Here is a 22480-nt window from a genome sequence, read left to right as displayed (position 1 = left end):
AACCCCGTGACAACATGCCTAACTTCCATATTCAAACGTTTTTTATGATTAAACACTGTAACACATTAACATAGCAAATTCACTGCCCGTAAAGAGGCACTGCGCGTCACTGTAGTTAGGTCGCTTACTCTTCTTCGCATCAGTAGCGAACTTGCTGGGAATTCGTAGTTCGGCGTCGTGATATTTTTGATCCACCAAACGAGTATAGTACGTAATTGGTCTTAAATGAACAGGAATAAAGTAAGACGATTGAAACACTTCGCTGAATTACTGCAGAGGCCAAAACGTTTACCACATTAGGCTGCGTCCATAAATAACGCTTGGGGCTGGAGGAATTGCGATTGAAATCTTTTTTTTTAGACACCCCCTCAGTACCCTAAAAAATTGTCACGTTCACCCGTCTATATGATCAAAATTTCTCAAGCACCCCCCCTCCCAATTATCATATAGCCGCATACTTATGAATGCACACAAAGACAAAATAGACATGTATTGGGAAGTTCTACTCGCAGATGTTCAACACTACCTGTTATTAGCAGTTTGTAGCGCAATATTCCTATAGGGCAAGTTCTTAAATTGGTTTACTTTTAAACGCATCAGTGGATTTTTTGGATTTATCAGTCTAAGCCGACTTGAGTTAATCCAAGCTGGACCAGGCCAGTGGCACCTGCTGAAGAACACACAAAGTGACGATCATGAGAGACTAACGACACTGTGAATTCCTCGCTACATTTGGCCGAATCGTCCAAAAACTGATCATAGTGACCACCCAAAAATATATTTTTCAAAAGTACGGGACATGAATGACTGAGATGCTACTCAAAATTGACAATATTGGAAGGTTAAAATATTCCATAAAATGAATGTCTTAATCTCTAAATTTTGGGTGTTATAATGGCAAAGTTGGTAGAAAATAAAAAATTCCATTCAGTCACACATTTTTGTCATTTTAATTAGTATCGTTACTGTTCAAAGTTTTAATTTTGAGTTATTTTACGGTGAGAATGTGAAAATTTATAAAATCAAGCGTAATGACCCTATCTTTTTACTTTAATATTTGATTATTTTCATATGCCAGAATTGGAAAATCCCTGATGACTTTCAAGTTTCCTGGTATTCCATATCATGTGTTGCTCTCTGGTCTGATTTTCACTGTCATAAACGTCATTTGACTCAAACTCATCTTCAACTACATCAGAGTCAGAGTTATCTCTGTTACTGCCGGTATACAGTTACAGTGACACTGCAGTAGCAAGGCAGTAGCTGTATTAACTTTGATTATTTTGACAACATTTTTGTTCAGTTTATACAACTGTGTTCTTGTTCCACGCCTTATAGCATGATAAACTGTCCGGAAATTAGCTTGCTATCACAGCATGTGTATTTGTTTACTGTGCATTTGTATCATAGACAACGACTTTCAGTTACTGTTGTACGCCTTGTGATTTATGACACAAAAATTCCTCATCGCCGTCTGGGACCATGGCATAACATTTCCGTTCATTCGTTTGTTGTTTACCTCACTTGATCCGCTTTATCTGACGTAATTACTTTTCATTTTCAGAATCCAAGAGAGCTCGATTAGTGGACGGTGAGACTCCCTATGGGGGAAGAGTTGAGATTTACCATAGCAACGAATGGCTGCCAGTCTTGTATTATAGCCCTGGTGCCCATAGCTTAGATTGGAGCCTTGTTAGTGCTGACGTTGTTTGCAAGGAATCAGGTAATAAAGAATCAATCAGCTTACTAACGGGAATCAATGTGATCAAAGAAATAATGGCATTTCTGAATTCCATACTGCAGCTGGGATCTGTCTAACCTTATCAAGGTTGATCTAGATAGTATGAAAAAAACAAGGTTCTTTAGGTAGCATAAATTTAGGTGAAACATATCGAAATACTTTTGTCATCCATTTCCAGGGGACTGAGGTGCATATGTGTGCTAAATCGTAGTGAAAATTACACGTTATAATTTTTATTGATGCAAATAAGTAACAGCTCAGCCAAGTGTAAGCGTAAGGTTAGACTGTTCACAACTTACACCATGCACAGACAGCGTAAAGGCGTACAGTAAATTAGTGGGTGTGATTGACAGTATTTTAATTTGGATTATCAGTAGTTTCATTTTATTAAGAAACGCACAATTCTTGTAAACGACAGCAGTGCAGTCATAAATGCCTTGCGAATACTTAGCGATATCTGCTGCGCAAAATTACGCATCGCAAACGTTACAGAAAACTCTCGGTACGGTGATAATCTTTTACACACGGTATATACATTGTTGAATTTCAATACACCATGGAGGTGTATTGAAGCCAATGAATACACCAAACAGATTTCCTAATCAAATCTCTGAACTTAAAATCATGAATTGCAGTGAATTAGTTTTGTTGATTTGTCAAATCTTATGCAAAAGCTTCATAAATCGTGAACTTAAGTTGTCAGAAGTACGTGCATTTTTTATACAAGTTACTCGGTCACGCAAAATGCTTAAATGTCCATACGAGAAGCAAATGAGCGTAGTGTAATCCATAGTCTTGCTCCGAATCTGTTGGTATAATTATTTCTCAAAAACAGAATAAATTGAAGGACTGCGGACTGTCGCACTAAGTGGTAGGATATTTTGTAGATCGTGGGGTGAACGCCTTGCCAGCTAGAAAAGCTAGGCGACTTGGGGGCAAGCCATGTTTTTCTCGCAGAATGTCAGTAACACCACACACTATTACTGGCGCACTTGTTTGTTTTTTTATGACAACGTAACAGCAATACAGTAGTTGATAACCCAGTTCCTTTACTTTAAGCTCGGTTAATCCTACCATGTAATGAAACTATAGAATCTATAGCGTGGTGTAACCTGAGAAATTGACTATACACCTCTTGCGAATTTGTTGTCGAATTTGCGATAGACAAAACGCTATTGTCCAAGTAATAAGCTATACGTCGACCGATCAACGATTCTTACTTTACTTCACGGCATCATTCTTTATGTCAAGATCTGAGTCAGATTCTTGAAATTGACAAATTTTCACATAGCTATGAAGAATTGAAAAATATTCATCTTTGAGAGAAAACATATGAATTCAAGAAAAGACCCATTCCAGCTTTGTTAAAAGAAATAAAGGCGAAAGGATAAATTTTGATAAATTGGTTTGTTTCCTACCGGATCTCCTCCATCGAGACGGCCGTACACTTTTTGTGGGTCATCTCTATTAATTACTATTATGTATCTGAGAGACTTCGCATCTTTGCTCAAACTACTTAGATTGTCGAAATGTTTACACCTGCAGGTTATCCAGGAGCTATGTGGCATGACAAAGACGATTTCGCTCTCCGAAACGATGAAAGACGTCGCGTCTATAACGTTGTTTTGTGTAGGGCCGTAAAGAGTCTTTAGACGACTGTAGCTATGACACGGGGGAACACGATTCTCTGAGTAGAACAGCTGCCACTGCAGTGTGCCAGTGTGAGTACATTGTAAATACCAATATTTCAGCGATGTTATAACATTACCCAGTATATAATTTTCAATCAAGGCTCACCCAGTTATCCATGGACTGAAAAGCCATGTACAGCTATACGACATCGGAAGTGACATTACTGCACTCAACCAGGGCAAAGGTCCGATAGATTGAATATGATGTCTTTGTCCAACTTTGTTCAATAGAGTTATGCAAAATGTTTGATGAATTCAATCAAGCAGTATGACTTATTCTGATAAAGTAAATGTGTAAATGACACAGGTACTCATTAATCTAATGTAAAGCTTTCCATCACTCATTTCACTATCTTCTATTCAGACGATGACTACTTAGGATGTTACAGGACAGCACTGGAATCATTCAGCCTCACCAGACAAGTATCAAATGACAATCCAAATGTGTCTTCAGCTCTGTCGTAGCTTCCCAGCCAACAACATGTATGTTGGTCTTCAAAGAGAGAATGAGTGTTACTGTATAACGGAAGGACAATATCAGGCCAGTGTCGACATCGTGTACCGCACCTTGCTCGGGAGATAAGTCACAAACGTGTGGAGGGGACCCTGGCATTGGAGTGTATTTCTGTAAGTCCATGTTACAGTAATTATTGCCTTAAGAAACGAATCTTCCTCAGTCATAATAAAGCGTTATAGAGAATGGTCGCGATTGAACACCCGAGAGAACAAAATGACTAAATTCTCAATGGTGAGAAGTTGATGGAAATCAAATATTCATGACTCTGAAATAAACCAGTCCTTATCTGGATTTTTTGTAGAATAGGTTTGAAATTAAATAAGAGTGATAGCTTTATTTCGACGATACTTTATATGAAATAAACACGATTGGAACTAATTTGGGATAATTGGATGTGTTTAAAATACAACTTAAATTCTTTTTGTTCCTTTGCAGCGACCATGGGTGCATGCGGAGGCAATTTCAGTGTATCGGGAACTATTTATTCGTATGGGTTTCCTGGATTTTATCCGGAAAAGTCATCCTGTGTGTGGAATATCACTTCCGGTGCTGGAGATATAATAAGGTTAAACTTCATCATCGATGAAATAGATTGGGGGAACGACAAGGTTTGGTTTGCTGAAATGCACGATGGAGTTAATTACCGAGAGTTAGACATCAAGGATGGTATGGTGGTATCTTGTACAAACTTTGTACGTTTCACCTTCGTCTCTTCAGCTTATAACCATCTTGGAAAATTTGCTGTGGCATTTCAAGGTAACGATATAGTATTATTAAGTTTACGGTGCTTTTCAAAGAAACATTACCTCTTTCTTTATTATAAATTTGTGGCATGTGTACATACTAACACATTTTAGCTGTCTGTGGCAAAGACGGCTCTCTGTTATGAAGTCAGGATTTTTTATCAGGATTATTTTTCTCATGTCTCACATTGTAAACAATACGATATACATCTTGTGACCCACAATCTCTTATATTCGATGTCGTTAGTAGATCTAACACGGGTCAATGTCCGAATATGACAGCTTACAACAGACATTTGGTATAGCTGTCAAATGCTATGATACTATAAAAATATATATGAGTAAGACCATTGTTTGCAGTGAGTTATCCTACGTCACGGTGAAAGTTCCTCTTATACAGATTTTGACTGAACGTTATTGCGATCTGTCATCATTTTCTGCATTTCAGTGACAGACTTTATTAAGAGTTGTATGCAAAGTTACTTTAACCAATCACATCTTATGTTCTTATACGAATGCCTCTTACCATTTGCATGTATCTTCCAGCGAATTATTCAAACTGTCAAGCTCCTGCAAATCTTGAAAATGGAAACTTTTACTACAATGGCTCCTGTCCCTATTTCGATGGCGACATCATTACATTAACGTGTAAAGAAGGATACACTCTGACAAGTCCTCATTCCAAGATAGTGTGTCGTGAAGATGGTACGTGGAATGACACACTGCCGATGTGTACAAGTAAGCGGTAACGTTAACATCTACTATAACAGTTTTATCGCCTTTAATGATAAACGACTATTTTGAGAATGAAATTTCATGTACCATTACAGCCAATTAGACGACAAAATAAATTAACATAAGTAGAATCATATGATTTGACCACTCGATACAAGTTCGTTGAAGTTACACAGAATTGACGAAAAAATAGTGAGAACATTTTTGGAGATGTACGTTTTCAAATTTGTTCCCGATTTTCATATTTCCATATCAACAAATGGAAATATAAAGTTATTCAAAAACATTTTCTGATAAAATCTCCTCCTCCACGATTCCTTTGTTAGATTCTTCATTCATACCAGGTATTCCGTCAACTCCCTTTACAACGGCAGACTACCAACGCAATATAAGTAAGTTTGCTTTTGTGTTATTTATTGTTTCAGTATTCTCTTATTAAAACCTGTTTATCACAGTTCACGAGTTATGTATATAGAACAACATCATACATATTCCGTCCAAGGACACTGGATTTTGCGCATATACAAACGCAGCACATCGCAAGCTAAACACCTCGTGTATACGTACAGACTGTATGCATAAAGATCGAGTACTGATGATACAAGAGTGTAATATTAAGTGTTTCATCTAAGTGTTATCGCGTTATGATGGTGTTTTGAAAGCACCAAGTCTATTATTACAAAAATGTTAAAGGGCAAAGATTCAATAATCTTTCACCAATTCATTTCAGCAACTGTAGAAATGAGGACTGCATCCCCTAAAAACACACCGTCAACTTATTTTGTGGATGCAGGCAAGTCACATATCAACTCAATCATTTTTACAACTGTTTCCATATTTCGTCCAAAACTCTTGGGTTTTACAAGTCAAAATCAAACGCTTAAATTAATTAGAAATTATGGATATTCGATGACCTTGTCAAAATATTGCCATGTGAAGGTATAGCCTTGTGAATTTAGGTTATTAACATGGTATCCTTGCCGAATGTAAACACAATTAAGAGCAATACCCTTAATTGTTTTAATAACAATATTTGCATTGTAATAAAAGCATCATCTACAGGGTTAACATCATTCACATCATTAATGTTTAGTACTCATCCACTTCAAAAGACACGTTTTATATAAATCTACAACTAATGTAAAATTTTGTTAACTATGTGTCGTGTCATTCTGCCGGTAATAACATTCAACTGCACCAGTGAACGGAAGTATTTTGCGATTTTTTTGTCCAGTTACCATCTATTCACTGTAAGTTTTCAAGTATAATAAAGTATTGGCTATTAACCAGTGATCGTTTATATACCCTTCAGGTACAGTAGCAGGTGCTGTTATTGGAGTTATTATATTGATGATAATCATCTTAATGGTATCAGTCACGATTTATAGAGGTAAGTATCGACATTTTTATGATAATCAAAGACAAAGATACGGAAACATTTCAGGGATACGATAAGTATGCAGGGATACCTTAATATCTCTCTTATATACTCATCTCGAACCAGGCATGGCAGATTATAAATACAAGAAAAGGTATTTAATATTGCCATTCTATGCCATTAGACTGCAATATTGTAATTTTCTAAGTTGATACTCATATCTCGAATAATTAATGTAGTTTAATCTTAAGGTCTTGAAGAATCAAACAAATGGATATCAGATCGCTGCCGCTGCAGTACCGGTCTATACAGTTTTTATATGGAAAGTGTGGCCAGCGGCCATTCTTCACAGAGTACAGTGAATACAATTGTTAGGAAAATTAGTATTTGTCTCTCTACGTTAAGACTGTAGGCGCCTTGAAATTGAAAGACTTAAGCTTTTGCTCAACTTTCAGTAAGGCAACGTTAAATGATTCCCTTTCGAAATCATGCGTAGAAATCAGGGGCCAGCGTGCAGAGATAGATAGAAACAAACAGAGACAAAGAGATCAATGTTATGCTTGACTTTCATTTATTTTTAGGGGTCACTTTTCCTGTATTCAGTCTCCTTTTTTGTAAAGAAATGTTTAACAAAAAAATCTGTAATTATCTCAAAAGCGAAAGGTAGAGCATTGGAATAATTTTAAATGTTTTACACGTAGCCATTCCCGTGTCTCGTTCAGAAGGTTATTTACATGGGAAGACGTATTTAAATAAAACAAAAGAAAGCGATACAATTATATTTATTTCAATTAAACAGAAATAAACAATCATTACATATTACTTCGGCTGGCTTTCCCTAAATTACGAATGGTTTCGATTTTTATCAGATAAACAGTTATTTACCCGATTTTGTTCCAGAAAATCAACTTCCGAGAAACGCGCTGAAAACCAAGTCAGTTGCACAACTGGTAGGGACTATGTAAATACAGGAACAAGCCAAACCAAGAATTCGTCAAACGTGGTTGAAAATACTAGCTGTGATATTCGGAATTATGAAGAAGTTTCAGATGCAGTAACGGGGGATAATCAAGTTGGAGTAAACAGTGAGGAAGTTGCAGAGAGAAGATCTTTTGATTATGAGAACAACTCTTTCGATAGCCAAGAAGGGAATGCAGATATAGGCATCCATACGACGGATGGTAACAAGACCGACGATTTGACGTATGAGAAACACGCCCAGCAGCCAGGCCGTGATCTGTACATGGGCCTCGTCAAACTAGACAAAATTGACCTGACTTCTGACGCTACGAGTGCACAGAGTGATTTAAATGTTTCATCAACTTATGAGCCGATACACCCATCCCTTCGCTCTGATAACACTTACTGTAGTCTCCAAAATTATTCAGCAAGCGACAATAACTGAAAGATACAGTTGCGAAATATTCGATTTAGCATTTATTAGTATTCTACATTGTTGGAAGAAGAAACTTGCATATCAGTACTATATGGACGCTTTTTTTCTATGGAAAGTTGGTAATGCTTTATCTAGACACGTTAGATTGAGATAGAGGAACGTAGGATAAGTCACTAATGAAGAACAAATTACAAGTATCAGCTTGTATTCGTTAACAAATTACATGTATCTAACGTCCAGCGTATTTGACTTTGGCTGTGAGACCTCTATGAAGTGATGATACTGTAAAGAACACTCGTAAGTTTAAAAAAATGCAAAAAGCACGTAAAACATTGTTGGACATTTGAAGAGTGCAACAATGTCAGCATTTGTATAATGAGGAGACGTGGAATCAATCGCACCTGTTGCATAAAATCTACTGCATAGCCTAAAATATTCAGCGCATTCTGACAGAGGATTGAACTCTAAGTGTCTGTTATTATCGTATTGAGCAGTCCTCTCTCACGTGTAAGAGCAGTGGATTATTTAGAAAGCTTTAGAGAGAGTCCTGTTATTAAATTTACCCGTGATCGAGATATTTAGTTGATGAGGTTCTGTATACTGGAAAGATTTCCTGACATCTTATGTTAACTTTTTGTTTTTTATCAAAACCAGAGTGGAGCATTCCTGTGTAAGAATGAGAATATTAGTTGTAATCCATAGTTTGAAAATACAAATGTATATGAAATTCGTTTATTTACTCCTTTTTTCCGACATCAGGAGAGCAGTTGAACCGCAAATGAATAATTCCCTGTTGCATGCTAAAGCAAACATAAAAGTCAAGTACTATTTCCTGTGATCCAGTCTGTTGAAGCCGATCAATGTAGTTGCTTGTGATAATTCACTGCAACATAAGGGGGCCGTCATTATTTACGGCCTGGGGCTGGAGGAATTTCATCGCAAACTCTAAAATTTCGAGTACTCGCCCCCCCAAGCCAACCGTGATGAATGTAATACAGACATTTTGACTGAACCCCCCCCCCCAGTCAGAGAAGTTAAATATCAATACATGTATTTGTAAAATTTACAAAAATACATCAGTAGTAAAGACCTTTCAAATCCTATTGTACCTTGCTATATTATCATCAGTTATCTCATGACAATTGAAAAAGGTGAAAAAAAAAAAAAAAAAGAAATTCGAAGTCACAAAAAAATATAGATATAAAAGTGTATGGTGTCACTATTGATACATAATCATCATTCTGTACCAATAAGTCTCCATTGCAACAATTAATTTCACTGTATCCATCATCGGTGACTTTGATTATGTACATTCACATTCACGGTCACGCTTATATGAGGTTAGTTTCACTTTATTGTCCTTGTATTTAAAGTGCAAAAAGAAACAGACAGAAATGACAGGAAATGCTTGTTTAACAGTCTATTTTGCTTTTTGCATTGATATTAAACTGGCCTTTAAAGCATGGATGATAAAGACCAAACAACCAAGTACACAATTAGAGTGACGGCGGTACCACTGTTTCACATCTGGTTTTACAAAATTATTATAAATAAACGGCTCGATTATTTCTAACGTTAACACTACGCCAGATGTGACTTTTGTCCAAAAGAATGAAGGAGGTGTATCAGTTTTCATCAAACTTCTCGTTTTTGTTATTTCCATATTCTAACAGGTTTCCCCCTGCATACTTCCTAATGGCTTTTTATTGCGTGTTTAAGGTCACTAGCGGGTCAGCTCGATGGAGAACCTTGTCAATAAATGTAAATTTGTGTATGAGTAGACATTATTTCTGTAATAAACAACGACCAGGTCATACTATTTTCAAGGTCGAAGATTGATCTAATAGAACTCTTCAATAATTTGACACCATTTAAATACAACCAATACATCTTTAGTTGAAAATGTTCACTGAAGTGGTACAATGTTGTACTTCTGAATGTTGTAGCATTTTGTATTTCCCACATTAAATATATAGTCTCAGTAGAGGTATGTTTCGCTCATGAGAAACCAATGTTGGTCTGTATTTCAACTGAGATTATGTTTAGCCTTCAAGTTGATGATTTGTAATTAATTCACAGTACACACCTGCTGTTCGCCATGCATGTTTAGTAAAAATGTGCGACCAATTAAAAGTATATCATTATGCTGAAAAAATACTAGCACTCATAACCTACTCCTCCACTCTTACATAATGGATGTATTAAATAAATAGAGATAGCTTAATTGAATGGAAAATGTGATTATGTTGTGTTATGTCGCAAGAGAAGACCTATCAAAATCGCTACAACCCAATCCGCAGTTTTACAGACGTACGTCTTATATGATAAGCTTAAATTTAAACATTCACAAAATTTATTTGCGCATTGGGTAATTACATAACATTTCAACTTTTTGTGCTAACAAAGCTGATCCTTGAGCGTCTTACACATTTACCCTCATTTGCAGGGATACATAATTTTAAATAATTGAATTAAACATGTGCCTATGCCAGTGATTAAAGATACATGATTATTTCATAAAAGAATTGTCACATGTCATAATGTATATGCTGGTTATTATTTTTGTCAAAGTCGTTGCACTCCATTGTTTAAAGAGCACCACTTCCCATCACGTACAATCACCCACGGCCATACACCCTAGGAAAGACGCCATTGAAGAGTTGTACTGTATCCCGAAAAAAGACAAAAAATATGTAAGACTTTTATGAGTACACAATTGGGACAAAGGGTCTGCAGCAACAGTGGCCCTGGTCCGATTTTTCTTTTCAATGGTGACCTTTCAACCGAGAAAAGTGGCACATATTCGGACGACACTGAAGCAACCATAGTGGAGACTAGGATCGCCTTCTAACCATGAAAATTTGTACACAAGAAAGACATATTTTCATCTTGTGCAATATTTGTGTTGTTGTGACGACATTACGAGGAAAAGGTAAGGACAAACGGTTTTAAGGAAGTTTTGATATGACATTTTTTATCCCGCGACACAATGCGAGCTCCGACGTATAATTGTCAAAAAGTACTGCGACCTATTGAATTGCAAGCTGCTTACTCTCCTCCACAACAGTGAAACAAATGGGAATTCGTAAACCGGCGTCGTCATATTTTGGATCCATCGCTGTGACAGCAATATGAAAAAATCGGTCGATGATGACAAGGACAAAAGTTAGGTGAAGCAGAGTGAAACATTTTCACTGAATCGGTCAAATCGCTTTTCGGGTTTTGGCCGAGCGGTTCCGTCTGTTGCTTCTCCGCCAGGCGAATAGATGCCGTACGTAGTAAGTCCAAACCCGACTGTAAAAACCGCATTATCAGTTTACTACCTTCCCGTAAATCTAGATTGCAAGGAAATTATCTTTGGCTTGAAGTGAAATTCCCAAAACATACCAGTTCTTTAGAATGATCAAAATTTTGTTTTGTTCATTCACTGAACTCTACAGGTAGATACACAATCAGACTGTAAGATTTTATTCTAATTCTTCAACTATGATATACGTGTAATCGGTGATATGTCCTCGTATTCATCTCTGAACAAATCGATGGAATGCTACAACTTAAGTCTCGTCGATTTTTTTATACTATTTATGAATAATAGAAAACAAATTTTCAGAATAATTTGTAGTGCGTTGTCAATCACGTCCAACATCAACGCAATGTTACATTCGTCACTTTCCTGTTCTGTGAAAAAGAATTTGTCATTTTCGGGTATATGTCACTCCATACAAATAAAAGTAAAAGTTCACCCCGACTAATGGTCTAGGTTGTCGGTAAATACATAGTTCACAATTGAGTAAATTCATTTACAATAAGCTTACTGCTTACCAGAGGTCCATATATCTTTCTTTCATGAGTTTGACTTTGTTTGTGTACCGTCTATTTACAGTCTGCTCTGTGTTATTTTGTGTCTATGTTTACAACTATTGTCTGACGAATTCTGACCTAGTGTTATTGGCTTGTGGATTGGTATGATTGCGATTATTTTACTGCTGAAGGAGAATATTGTATTTTCCTTTTCGTATGTCAGACTAATCGAAGCGTACTTGTCAACCATTGCTTACTATATTTTAATACTGACGGATGCTGCGTAGAAGTAAAACTATCGTTTCAATTTTTAACCAATGCAATAAAAGCAAGATTTTGCTAAACTTGTTACGACATGTGGGTCGCAACGGTCGAAATTACAAATCGTATACACCAATTTCACAGCAAAGCGGCTCGTCATAAACATGACAAGACCTGCAGACTGCGACAAGGATGGTCAAATTAAATCAAGAATATCAGTTACCGATTATAATCTATCATTGCTACCATGCGCCATTCTGATTGGACAAGAGTTCATTCCACCGATGCATAAATACTGTTGTAGCACAGATAGCAGTGCTAAAACGGGCCCCTAAACCAGCATATTCGAAAAATGGCCAGTCGTCGCATTTGAACTTCCTATCTAAATTCAATCCGAAACTATCCGTTTTGTTTCAAAGACTAAATTTCGATACACAGATAAGGAATGGTCTGTAGCTCACCTCTTGGTGACAATAAGTTGAAGTCGATGATGAAAGAAAGAAAGAAATCTGGTATGGTGTACACGAAGCATTGCAAAAGGGCAACAACGCACCTTGCACTTTTCTTGATTTAGAGGAAGTCGAGAGACAGCATATGATGTACTTTATAATACCGCTCTTTAAAGGTATACTGTCACCTGTTCGAATTTGCCACAGTTACTATGGAAAAAAAATCTAACCAATCGCAGATTTTAAGCAGGTGGCCGCTTTTTGAAAACAACGCCCTCACACGGCATGTGAATCCCAAGAACGCCCCTTTGACCATATATGGGCATATATAGATTACAGGGGACTGTATACCTTTAAAATGAAGCTTGTATTTGTTCATACATAAATAAGTTCAGATTCCTCAGTGTCACAGTATGATCAGATATTCTTTGCCAAAGTTTGGGCTGTAACAGACCGGGGTGTTTAATGACGTAGACCAAGATCAAAATGACAAAGGGATGACCCCTGCGACTGAAGTTGACTTCACATGTTAATACCTTGACATTTGATTTCGACAAATTTCTCATCTGGAATTCTTCAGAATGGAACTCCAATCTCCCTACTAGTACGACGTTTCAAATTCTCAAATCTGGACGTAGAATACCTGCAGCACTGAGCCTCCGCAATCTGAGCGCCTTGCTGCTCGGAAAACTCCTGTCTTTCCCAGACGTTTCCAATTTAGACGAAAGAACGACGATATCAGCAGCGCGAAAAACGCATATCTCTCTAAGACGTTGCCAATCGGATAAACACAGCTCATACGAGAGCTACGCAGTTAAGTTAGAGAACCAAAGTGAATAATTGATTAACACACCTGGTCACCCCAAATAAAGAAACATGCAAATTAAGGAGAGCCTGTAAAATTTTCACCTTGTCACGAAAAGAAACCGCGCCAACGTAAGCAATATCAGCATTTATAATATCTGTAATACAAATTTACAAAGCAAGAATCTGTCATAGGGTAGGTGACAATGATTGACTGACACACAGGAATACCTACTGTGCAGTTGATTGTTGAGTATCAACGATATCGTCATAGAGTTGAGCTATAGAGGGCAAATGTGATGCAATCAAACGCTTTGAGTTACGGCAGACAAACGCTCATACACAATATCCAATACCGATGAGATGACGCTCGCAGTCTCAAAATATGATGACACAGATGTATGCTTTATCTTAGATCAATCAACATGATATCGTCGACATGAGAACTTTCCGTGAACTCACTTTTACAATGTAATTTATTTATATTTCCTGAAACGTTTGGCAATGACCTGAATTGACCTCTGTACGAGCGTGTGGGTACATGACCTATGATGATACGCTGGTCACCACATGCATCGTGACAAATAATGTGTGATTTTGAACTTTGTCTTTGTAGAGAACTGTAATGGGGTGAAATCATAATAAATGGTGGTATAAAGCTTCAATTTCTGATTTTATGCGGGACATAAAACTCCAGCATCCCGAATCAACGTTGTTAAGCTTGCTATCCAGAGTTGGAAAACAATATCTCAGTGATCTTCTTCACCAATATTGTCTTTCAAATCAGCTTTGCTCTACTTCCTCTGATTCCCGCCGTCTGAAGGTTTGCCGAGGGTTCACGTGACCCGTTGTCGTCAGTTCAACCTCCCCTGACCTTGTGTTGTTGTAGTAGTGTAAGATCTTCCACTATTGAAATCAGCAGCTTATTAATGCGAATTCGATTGTCGTCATGTAATTATTTTAGCCCCTTACAATTGATGTTGATGTGACGTGCTCGTTGCCTCTGCTGACAGTTGTACAGCTGATGATGACTCACTCTTTCTTCGTGACTTGAAAAACACTTAGAATTGAACAAAACATCACCTTTATAGAATATGGATTCTTACTGGCGCATGTATCCACTTATTTGTTTGTATGTGGCTGCTGCAGTATTATTATTACTCGGGCTATCAAATACAGAGAACAGAAGTGTTCGTTCTAGAAATCAGAAGACATTGTGCTGTGCAGTACATCCTACTTAGAATAAAGAACGCAACATCCCAGAATCTGAAGTTTGTCAAATAGCGTGTATACTTGAACAATAAATAATAAACGCATTGGTTCAGATATCTGGATAAAACATCAGCCATGGCCTCAATAGGCCCTTAGATATTACTGACAGTGGAGACATTGTGGCTGCATGGTTAATATGCTTGTTCAATACTCATTATACATAGACATATATCTGAAATTTTTCGATTATTCTTCAATGAATAATTTTTTCTGGCTCAGATGAGCTTAGAAATCAAGCACCATTCTTATTTGATCTTAATCTCATGTTGGAGTAATGTACATGGTATGGGATACACCATGATTCTCACATTAGATATCATACACAACGACAAATTATGTGTGTGGGGTCAAGGTCCATAGTTCAAAACTTAAAATTATACGTGTTTATTTTAACATATAAACGTTCATGGTCGAAAACTCGATGAATGTATATATAACCATCTTATTTAGAAGCATTTTTGACGAGTTGATCGTCCACTATATTCTATTCGTGTTTTTATACTATTTTCTCAACAATTTTTTTTCTGTGCTATGCGAATGTAACAGCATTCAAGGTTTTGATTTTCATCATAAGGAGGATTTTGATCAAAGTTGGATGGCTAACAAATGGGCATACAAATATCTGTACCGGAAAAATTAAGAAGTTAAATACATCAAAGTCCGTAACGTCAGTACTGACGTCATTGTGAAACCCGCGGCAAACCAGCCATTAATTACCGTATATACGTACGAGCAAAGTAGAGAATCAAAGCTTGCATTTGCATAGTTATAAACAAACACGAAAGAATTTATGATCTAGTTTATCTCAAATTAAATCTAAAAACAAAGAAGTATATCGACTGAAATTATGAAGCATTCTTTCAGGTTGTAAACAAATGACCTCCAAAGAGGAAAGTACAAACAATGTAAAATCAACGAGGGGAACTACACACCTGATGGAATAATAAACCTGTATTTTTCTCGACAAGGGTTAATTCAGTACCGAATATCGAAAGGTATATCCAAAAGTTCCTTTTTTCATGTGTTTCTGTTAATAGTGTCTCGGAGTCCATTAATATGTAATTGTTAAACATGGCAAACAGTCGCCATTACAACTGCTACTTGTTCAAGTAATCGTCTTTGAGGACTTTGATTGTCTGCAGGATCATACTTTTGAAGTAAGTTCTCCTTGTAATTACTTATACATGTAAAATAAGGCAGATATCAGTTTAAAGGACGGACTGCCCGGAAATGCTTTCTTAATGTACTCTACTATTTCACATCAGATCGTACAAAATGATTGTACAAAACACGGTTCACTTTTTTGCACCACGCTAGATTAAAGGTTTATTTGCTTCCCTGAAGAATGAAGGCGGTGTATCAGTTTTGATCAAACTTCTCGTTTTCCACTTTTCAATATTGTAATAGTTTCGTCCTTCCTACCTTCTTTATGGCTCTTATTGCATGCGTAAGGTCAGTTTCAGGTCAGTCAGCCACAGAACTATGCGCATAAAATATACATTTGTTCGTTGCCGACGATGAGTCACCGTGTCTAAGAAATCAACAATCAAGCCATACTTATTGATAAGGAGGACTGCTCTTATAGAGCTATGCAGTAATTTGATACCAATTCAATACAACCAATACGTTTCTACTTGAAGATGTTGCTTAATTGGTGCAAAGTGTAATACTCCTGATCGTGGTAGCATCCAACTGTGTTTACTGTTGGCAAAAGTCCCAATAAAAGCGTTTCGCTCATGAGGAACTTATGTTGTTTTGTTGTCTGTTTTTCAATTGAAGTTATTTTAAGCCATAAGTGATTAGCAATCGTATAGAGGGTGTCGGGACACTACATTGCTGTTTGACATGCATATTGTAATAATATAATGAAATATGTGCAACGAGTTAAAAGTATATCATTATGTTGTAAATTTATTTGTCACACGAAAGAAAAAAGTAGGCACTCAAAACTTATTCATCAACTCTAACATAATGAATTTTAAATTGAATAGAAAATGAAAGATCGCTTGGAAAATACTTTCTGGGCGTACAACGTATGTAAAATAAGATTATGTTGTTACATATTTACTAAGTTGTAGAAGACGATATCATTAAATCGTTACACTTAAGCTGCAATCGCATTGACGAACGAAACCGCTCATCGTTGATAGGTATGGACTACATATCTTCACTACTACCCGACACATAAAACAGCATGCAGTAAAGTAGTGCATTAGAATGAAAGAATCTCTGGTCATAAAAGTAAGAAAAAACTTTTCAATTTTTTTTGTGCGATACTTTATGCTTGAGCAGCTTGCACTTCTACTCTTCAGTGAAGGATAAATAACTAAATTAAACAGTTTATTAAATCCTTGTGCTCATGTCACCGATTGAAGATATATGATGACTTCAAAAAAGAATTATGTCATAAAATCAGCGGGTCACTATTTGTGTTAAAATCCTTTTACTTCGGTTGCTTTAAAGACAACTACTTCCCGTCTCGCACAGCCATACACCCGTCCCATCACGTACAGCCATACACCCTTCCCATCACGTACAGCCATACACCCTTCCCATCACGCACAGCAATACACCCTTCCCATCACGCACAGCCATACACCCTTCCCATCACGCACAGCCATACACCCTTCCCATCACGTACAGCCATACACCCTTCCCATCACGTACAGCAATACACCCTTCCCATCACGCACAGCAATACACCCTTCCCATCACGCACAGCAATGCACCCTTCCCATCACGCACAGCAATACACCCTTCCCATCACGTACAGCCATACACCCTTCCCATCACGTACAGCCATACACCCTTCCCATCACGTACAGCCATACACCCTTCCCATCACGTACAGCCATACACCCTTCCCATCACGTACAGCCATACACCCTTCCCATCATGCACAGCAATACACCCTTCCCATCACGTACAGCCATACACCCTTCCCATCACGCACAGCAATGCATCCTTCCCATCACGTACAGCCATACACCCTTCCCATCACGTACAGCAATACACCCTTCCCATCACGCACAGCCATACACCCTTCCCATCACGTACAGCCATACACCCTTCCCATCACGTACAGCCATACACCCTTCCCATCACGTACAGCCATACACCCTTCCCATCACGTACAGCCATACACCCTTCCCATCACGTACAGCCATACACCCTTCCCATCACGTACAGCCATACACCCTTCCCATCACGTACAGCCATACACCCTTCCCATCACGCACAGCCATACACCCTTCCCATCACGCACAGCCATACACCCTTCCCATCACGCACAGCAATGCACCCTTCCCATCACGTACAGCCATACACCCTTCCCATCACGTACAGCAATACACCCTTCCCATCATGCACAGCCATACACCCTTCCCATCACGTACAGCCATACACCCTTCCCATCACGCACAGCAATACACCCTTCCCATCATGCACAGCAATATACCCTTCCCATCACGTACAGCAATACACCCTTCCCATCATGCACTGCCATACACTGTTCCGATCACGTACAGCCATACACTCTTCCCATCATGCACAGCAATACACCCTTCCCATCATGCACAGCAATATACCCTTCCTATCACGTACAGCCATACACTCTTCCCATCACGTACAGCCATACACTGTTCCGATCACGTACAGCCATACACTCTTCCCATCACGCACAGCAATGCACCCTTCCCATCACGTACAGCAATACACCCTTCCCATCACGCACAGCAATGCATCCTTCCCATAACGTACAGCCATACACCCTTCCCATCACGCATAGCAATTCACTGTTCCCATCACGCACAGCAATGCACCCTTCCCATCACGTACAGCCATACACCCTTCCCATCACGTACAGTCATACACCCTTCCCATCACGCACAGCCATACACCCTCCCCATCACGTTCAGCAATGCACTGTCGCTCGAAAAATCGACGAGAATAGTGAACGACTTTTTAGTTGTCCAGAAAGGGGCAATGGATCTGCAGCAACCGGTATATAGTGTCGACCTTGAAGGGAAGTGGTACAATTTGGACGACACCGAATTTGCCATACATGTTAGTGGAGACTAGGATCGCCTTCTAACCATGGAAATTTGTGGACAAGAAGGGAATATTTTCACTTTCTGCATTATTTGTGTTCTTACCACGACTTTAAGAGGAACAGGTAGGAAGAACAGTTTTAGGGAGTTTTTCGGACATTTAGCCCCGTGACAAAGTGCCCAACTTCCATGATGAATCGTTGTAACCTCCATAAATGTAATAATCTCCATAAATGTAATTATCTCAATAAATGTAACATTAACCATAATTGTAATAAAGTGCACCCATAAATGTAATATCACCTATAAATGTAACAAAAATCAACCATAAATGTAATAAAAACACCAACCGCAATTGTAATAAATGATAACCATAAGTGTAATAAAAAAGTCACCCATAAACGTTATACTTGTCATCCATAAATGTAATAAATCTATTTTGGCATTGATATGAGGGATTAGCCCTTAAATATTTATCTAGGTAATAAGGAAAGCAACTCCACACATTATTCATATCTTAATTGTTTGTGTTAAGTGTGTTTTGTATATTTCAAAGTGTATTTACGTTTCCCTATTTTGTGTACAAAACTGATTGGCCATGGCGAGACACGGCTGTAATTTGAGTGTCAGTGCAGTCCCTACTCCAGAGTAGAGGAGACTGTATAACACTACGATCCTTTAATGCCGTTTTTTTCGAAATTTGCCGCACTTTCATAACCAGTCGCCTCAAATTCATCTTCAGTGGATAAATTGTGTGGAATGATCGATAGATTTTCGGTATTCCTATGTTGTCCCACTTGATGTTTGATCCTTCACTGGGGATGTTAGGATGTCTAATTTTGTTCTTCTGTGTTCAAGGTAGTGTTGGTATTGTTTTTACCAGACTGAAATATAGAAATATGTTCTCGTCAACATGTTTTGTGTCGTATATTTCTCTGTTATTTGTTCTGATTCGTCTGTCATAAACTTTGTGTGGTATCACTGGTTGACGAGTTATTTTGACGCTTCCTTATTATGTAATTATCAGTGTCTTGAATTGCGTTCCACTTCCATTATCTAACGGTTTGGTCGGTACCTCGCCGGCTTCTGATAGTGTTCTCAAAGTATTCTATTCTGTGTTTCGGAAGGAAACCTAGTTTCAGGAAAGTATGCAATAACATTACACTAGTCTTATCAAAATTATTATTTACTCAGGGCATTGATAAACAAATGATCACATATACAAGTTCAAGTTTATTACATTTATGGTTGAGTTTCATTACATTTATGGTTAATTTGTTTATGACATTTGTGGTTGTTACATTAATGGTTGACTGTTTTATTACATTTGTGGTGGATTTTATTACCAGTGTGGTTGATATTACATTGTGGAGATTAGTACATTTATGGAGGTTACAAGTCTTTCATTTTTGAGGCGCCCACTGCCTTAAACGCAACCTTTTGCGACCGCACCTGAGGGTCACGTGACCTGTTGTCGCCAGTTCAACCTCCCCTGACCTTGTGTTTGTTGTAGAAGTGTCAGATCTTCCACTGTTGATATCAGCGACTTAGTAATGTTACGGTTATTAATGCGAATTCGATTGTCGTCATCGTATTATTTTAGCCGCCTACAATTGATGTTGATATGACGTGCTCGTTGTCTCTGCTGACTGTTGCATGGCTGATGACGACTCACTCTTTCTTCATACTTGAAAACTCTTAGAAGTGTGCAAACATCTCCTTGATAGAATATGGATTCTTGCTGGAGCATATATCCACTTATTCGTTCGTATGTGGTAGCTGCAGTGTTATTATTATTCACGCTATCAAATACAGAGAACAGAAGAGTTAGTTCTAAAAATCAGAAGATATTGTGCTGTGCAGGAAATCCTATTCATAATAAAGAACGCAATCTCCCAGTAATCTGAACTTTGCCAAATAGCATGTATATTCGTCATTAAGACTGTACTTGAACAGTACTAATAAACGCATTGGTTCAGAAATTTGGATAAAACATCCGCCACGGGCCTCAATAGACTTTTAGATATTAGGGACTGGACAAAAATTACGGGGGGGGGGGGTGGGCGGTGTTTTTTGGGGGTGGGTCGCCATTTTTCGCGCAAGCATTTTTGAAGGGTCATAAAATTTTGTGCAAGCCTATGGGGGAGGGTCACCTTTTTTCATGCATCAAAGCTGAAATTGCATGTGCACGTTATGGAATACTGAAAAAAGAAAAAATACCTCCTGGCACTTTTCATTTTCTGCCATTACCATTTTCGGCAAATTTCAGGTATAATAAACAATGTATTGATGATCCAAGCAGCCACATTGATTTAAGTTGTCATGATTTCTACTTATTCAACACTATTGTGCATAACTGTCCCCTATAATGACTCTTTCAATAACAATTTGGGAGATTACTTATTTGACATCATTCTCCCATTGACAATACATTGGGTATAGGTCGGTGTCAAACGTTCATGTCGCTGTATGTACATTTTTTAATTTTTTGAGGACATTGACAGAATACAAACTGTTCAGAATAGTGCATAGTGTCATCAATAACAACTGGAAGCTTCAGGTCGAACAACTTTTGAATAACAATTTAGGATCAGATAACCTATGAGTTATTTGTAGTTTCCTCATAGCCTACAATGTATCATTTTGGTGAAATTCCAAAATCAAATTTCTTGCACAACCATTGACTTGAAACCACTCTGGTCTAATCATGAATATTAATACTAATAATTAGGTGTACATAAATGCACAGGTTTACCAAGTTTTGTATTGGAAAAAAATTATTCATAGTTTCATCATAGACTGCCATGTATAGTGAATGGACATTTCAGTGAAATTCCAAAATCAAATTTCTTGCACACCCATTGACTTGAAACTACTCTAGTCTAATCATGAACATTAATACCAATAATCGAGTGTACATAAATGCACAGATTTTCCTATTTTTGTATTGGAAAAAAATTATTCATAGTTTCATCATAGACTGCCATGTATAGTGAATCGACATTTAAGTGATATGCCAAAATCAAATTTCTTGCACAACCATTGACTTGAAACCACTCTAGTCTAATCATGAACATTAGTACCAATAATTGAGTGTACATAAATGCACAGATTTACCTATCTTTGTATTGGAAAAAAATTATTCATAGGGTTTCACCATAGACTGCCATGTATAGTGAATCAACATTTCGGTGAAATTCCAAAATCAAATTTCTTGCACACACATGGACTTGTAACCACTCTAGTCTAATCAAGAACATAAATATCAATAATGAAGCATAGATAAATACACAGATTTGCCAAGTTTTGTATTTAAAAAAAATTATTCATAGTTCTTCATAGACTACAATGTGTAATGGATCCACATTTCATGTGAAATTCCAAAAACAAAGTTATTGTACACAGATGCACGTGTTACCACCCTCTTCTAAGCAAACACAATTATGTCAATTATTCATGGTCATATATACACAAATAGTGCATATTTTTAATTCTGAAAATTTTTTTTATAGTTTTGTCATAGACTCCCATGTATAGTGGATCAACATTTTATGCGAAATTCCAAAAACAAAGTTATTGTACACAGATGCACATTTTACCACCCTCTTCTAATCAAGCACAATTATGTCAATTATTCAGGCGT

General features: G+C 37.6%; 2 protein-coding genes across 2 annotated transcripts in view; both read left to right on the top strand.

The window, feature by feature from the left end:
* Positions 1 to 3952, top strand: part of LOC139126562 (uncharacterized) — a 36873-nt gene extending 32921 nt beyond the window's left edge. The window contains exons 2-4 of the mRNA XM_070692634.1: positions 1565 to 1723; positions 3287 to 3462; positions 3797 to 3952. Of these exons, the coding sequence (XP_070548735.1) occupies positions 1565 to 1723; positions 3287 to 3393 (266 nt within the window). The 3' untranslated portion in view covers positions 3394 to 3462; positions 3797 to 3952. The remainder of the gene's footprint in view (positions 1 to 1564; positions 1724 to 3286; positions 3463 to 3796) is intronic.
* Positions 3953 to 3966: 14 nt separating this feature from the next.
* Positions 3967 to 8210, top strand: LOC139126558 (uncharacterized). The gene is made up of 7 exons (XM_070692632.1): positions 3967 to 4059; positions 4385 to 4705; positions 5239 to 5430; positions 5754 to 5819; positions 6158 to 6220; positions 6740 to 6817; positions 7777 to 8210. Exons 2-7 carry the CDS (start codon positions 4390 to 4392, stop codon positions 8208 to 8210), a joined length of 1149 nt encoding a protein of 382 aa, XP_070548733.1. The 5' UTR covers positions 3967 to 4059; positions 4385 to 4389.
* Positions 8211 to 22480: the final 14270 nt, after the last annotated feature.

This window comes from Ptychodera flava, unplaced genomic scaffold (genome assembly GCF_041260155.1).
Source record: "Ptychodera flava strain L36383 unplaced genomic scaffold, AS_Pfla_20210202 Scaffold_100__1_contigs__length_311780_pilon, whole genome shotgun sequence".
NCBI lineage: Eukaryota > Metazoa > Hemichordata > Enteropneusta > Ptychoderidae > Ptychodera > Ptychodera flava.
Note: the sequence above shows the minus strand (reverse complement) of the source record. Positions and strands in the feature narration are given on the sequence as shown.

Excerpts from the sequence above, each read along its gene's own strand:
- LOC139126558 (XM_070692632.1), top strand. The coding sequence starts at position 4,390 with ATGGGTGCATGCGGAGGCAATTTCAGTGTATCGGGAACTATTTATTCG. Across the intron at positions 4,706-5,238 it reads ATTTGCTGTGGCATTTCAAG|CGAATTATTCAAACTGTCAA; the intron begins GTAACGATATAG and ends TGTATCTTCCAG. Across the intron at positions 5,431-5,753 it reads CACACTGCCGATGTGTACAA|ATTCTTCATTCATACCAGGT; the intron begins GTAAGCGGTAAC and ends TTCCTTTGTTAG.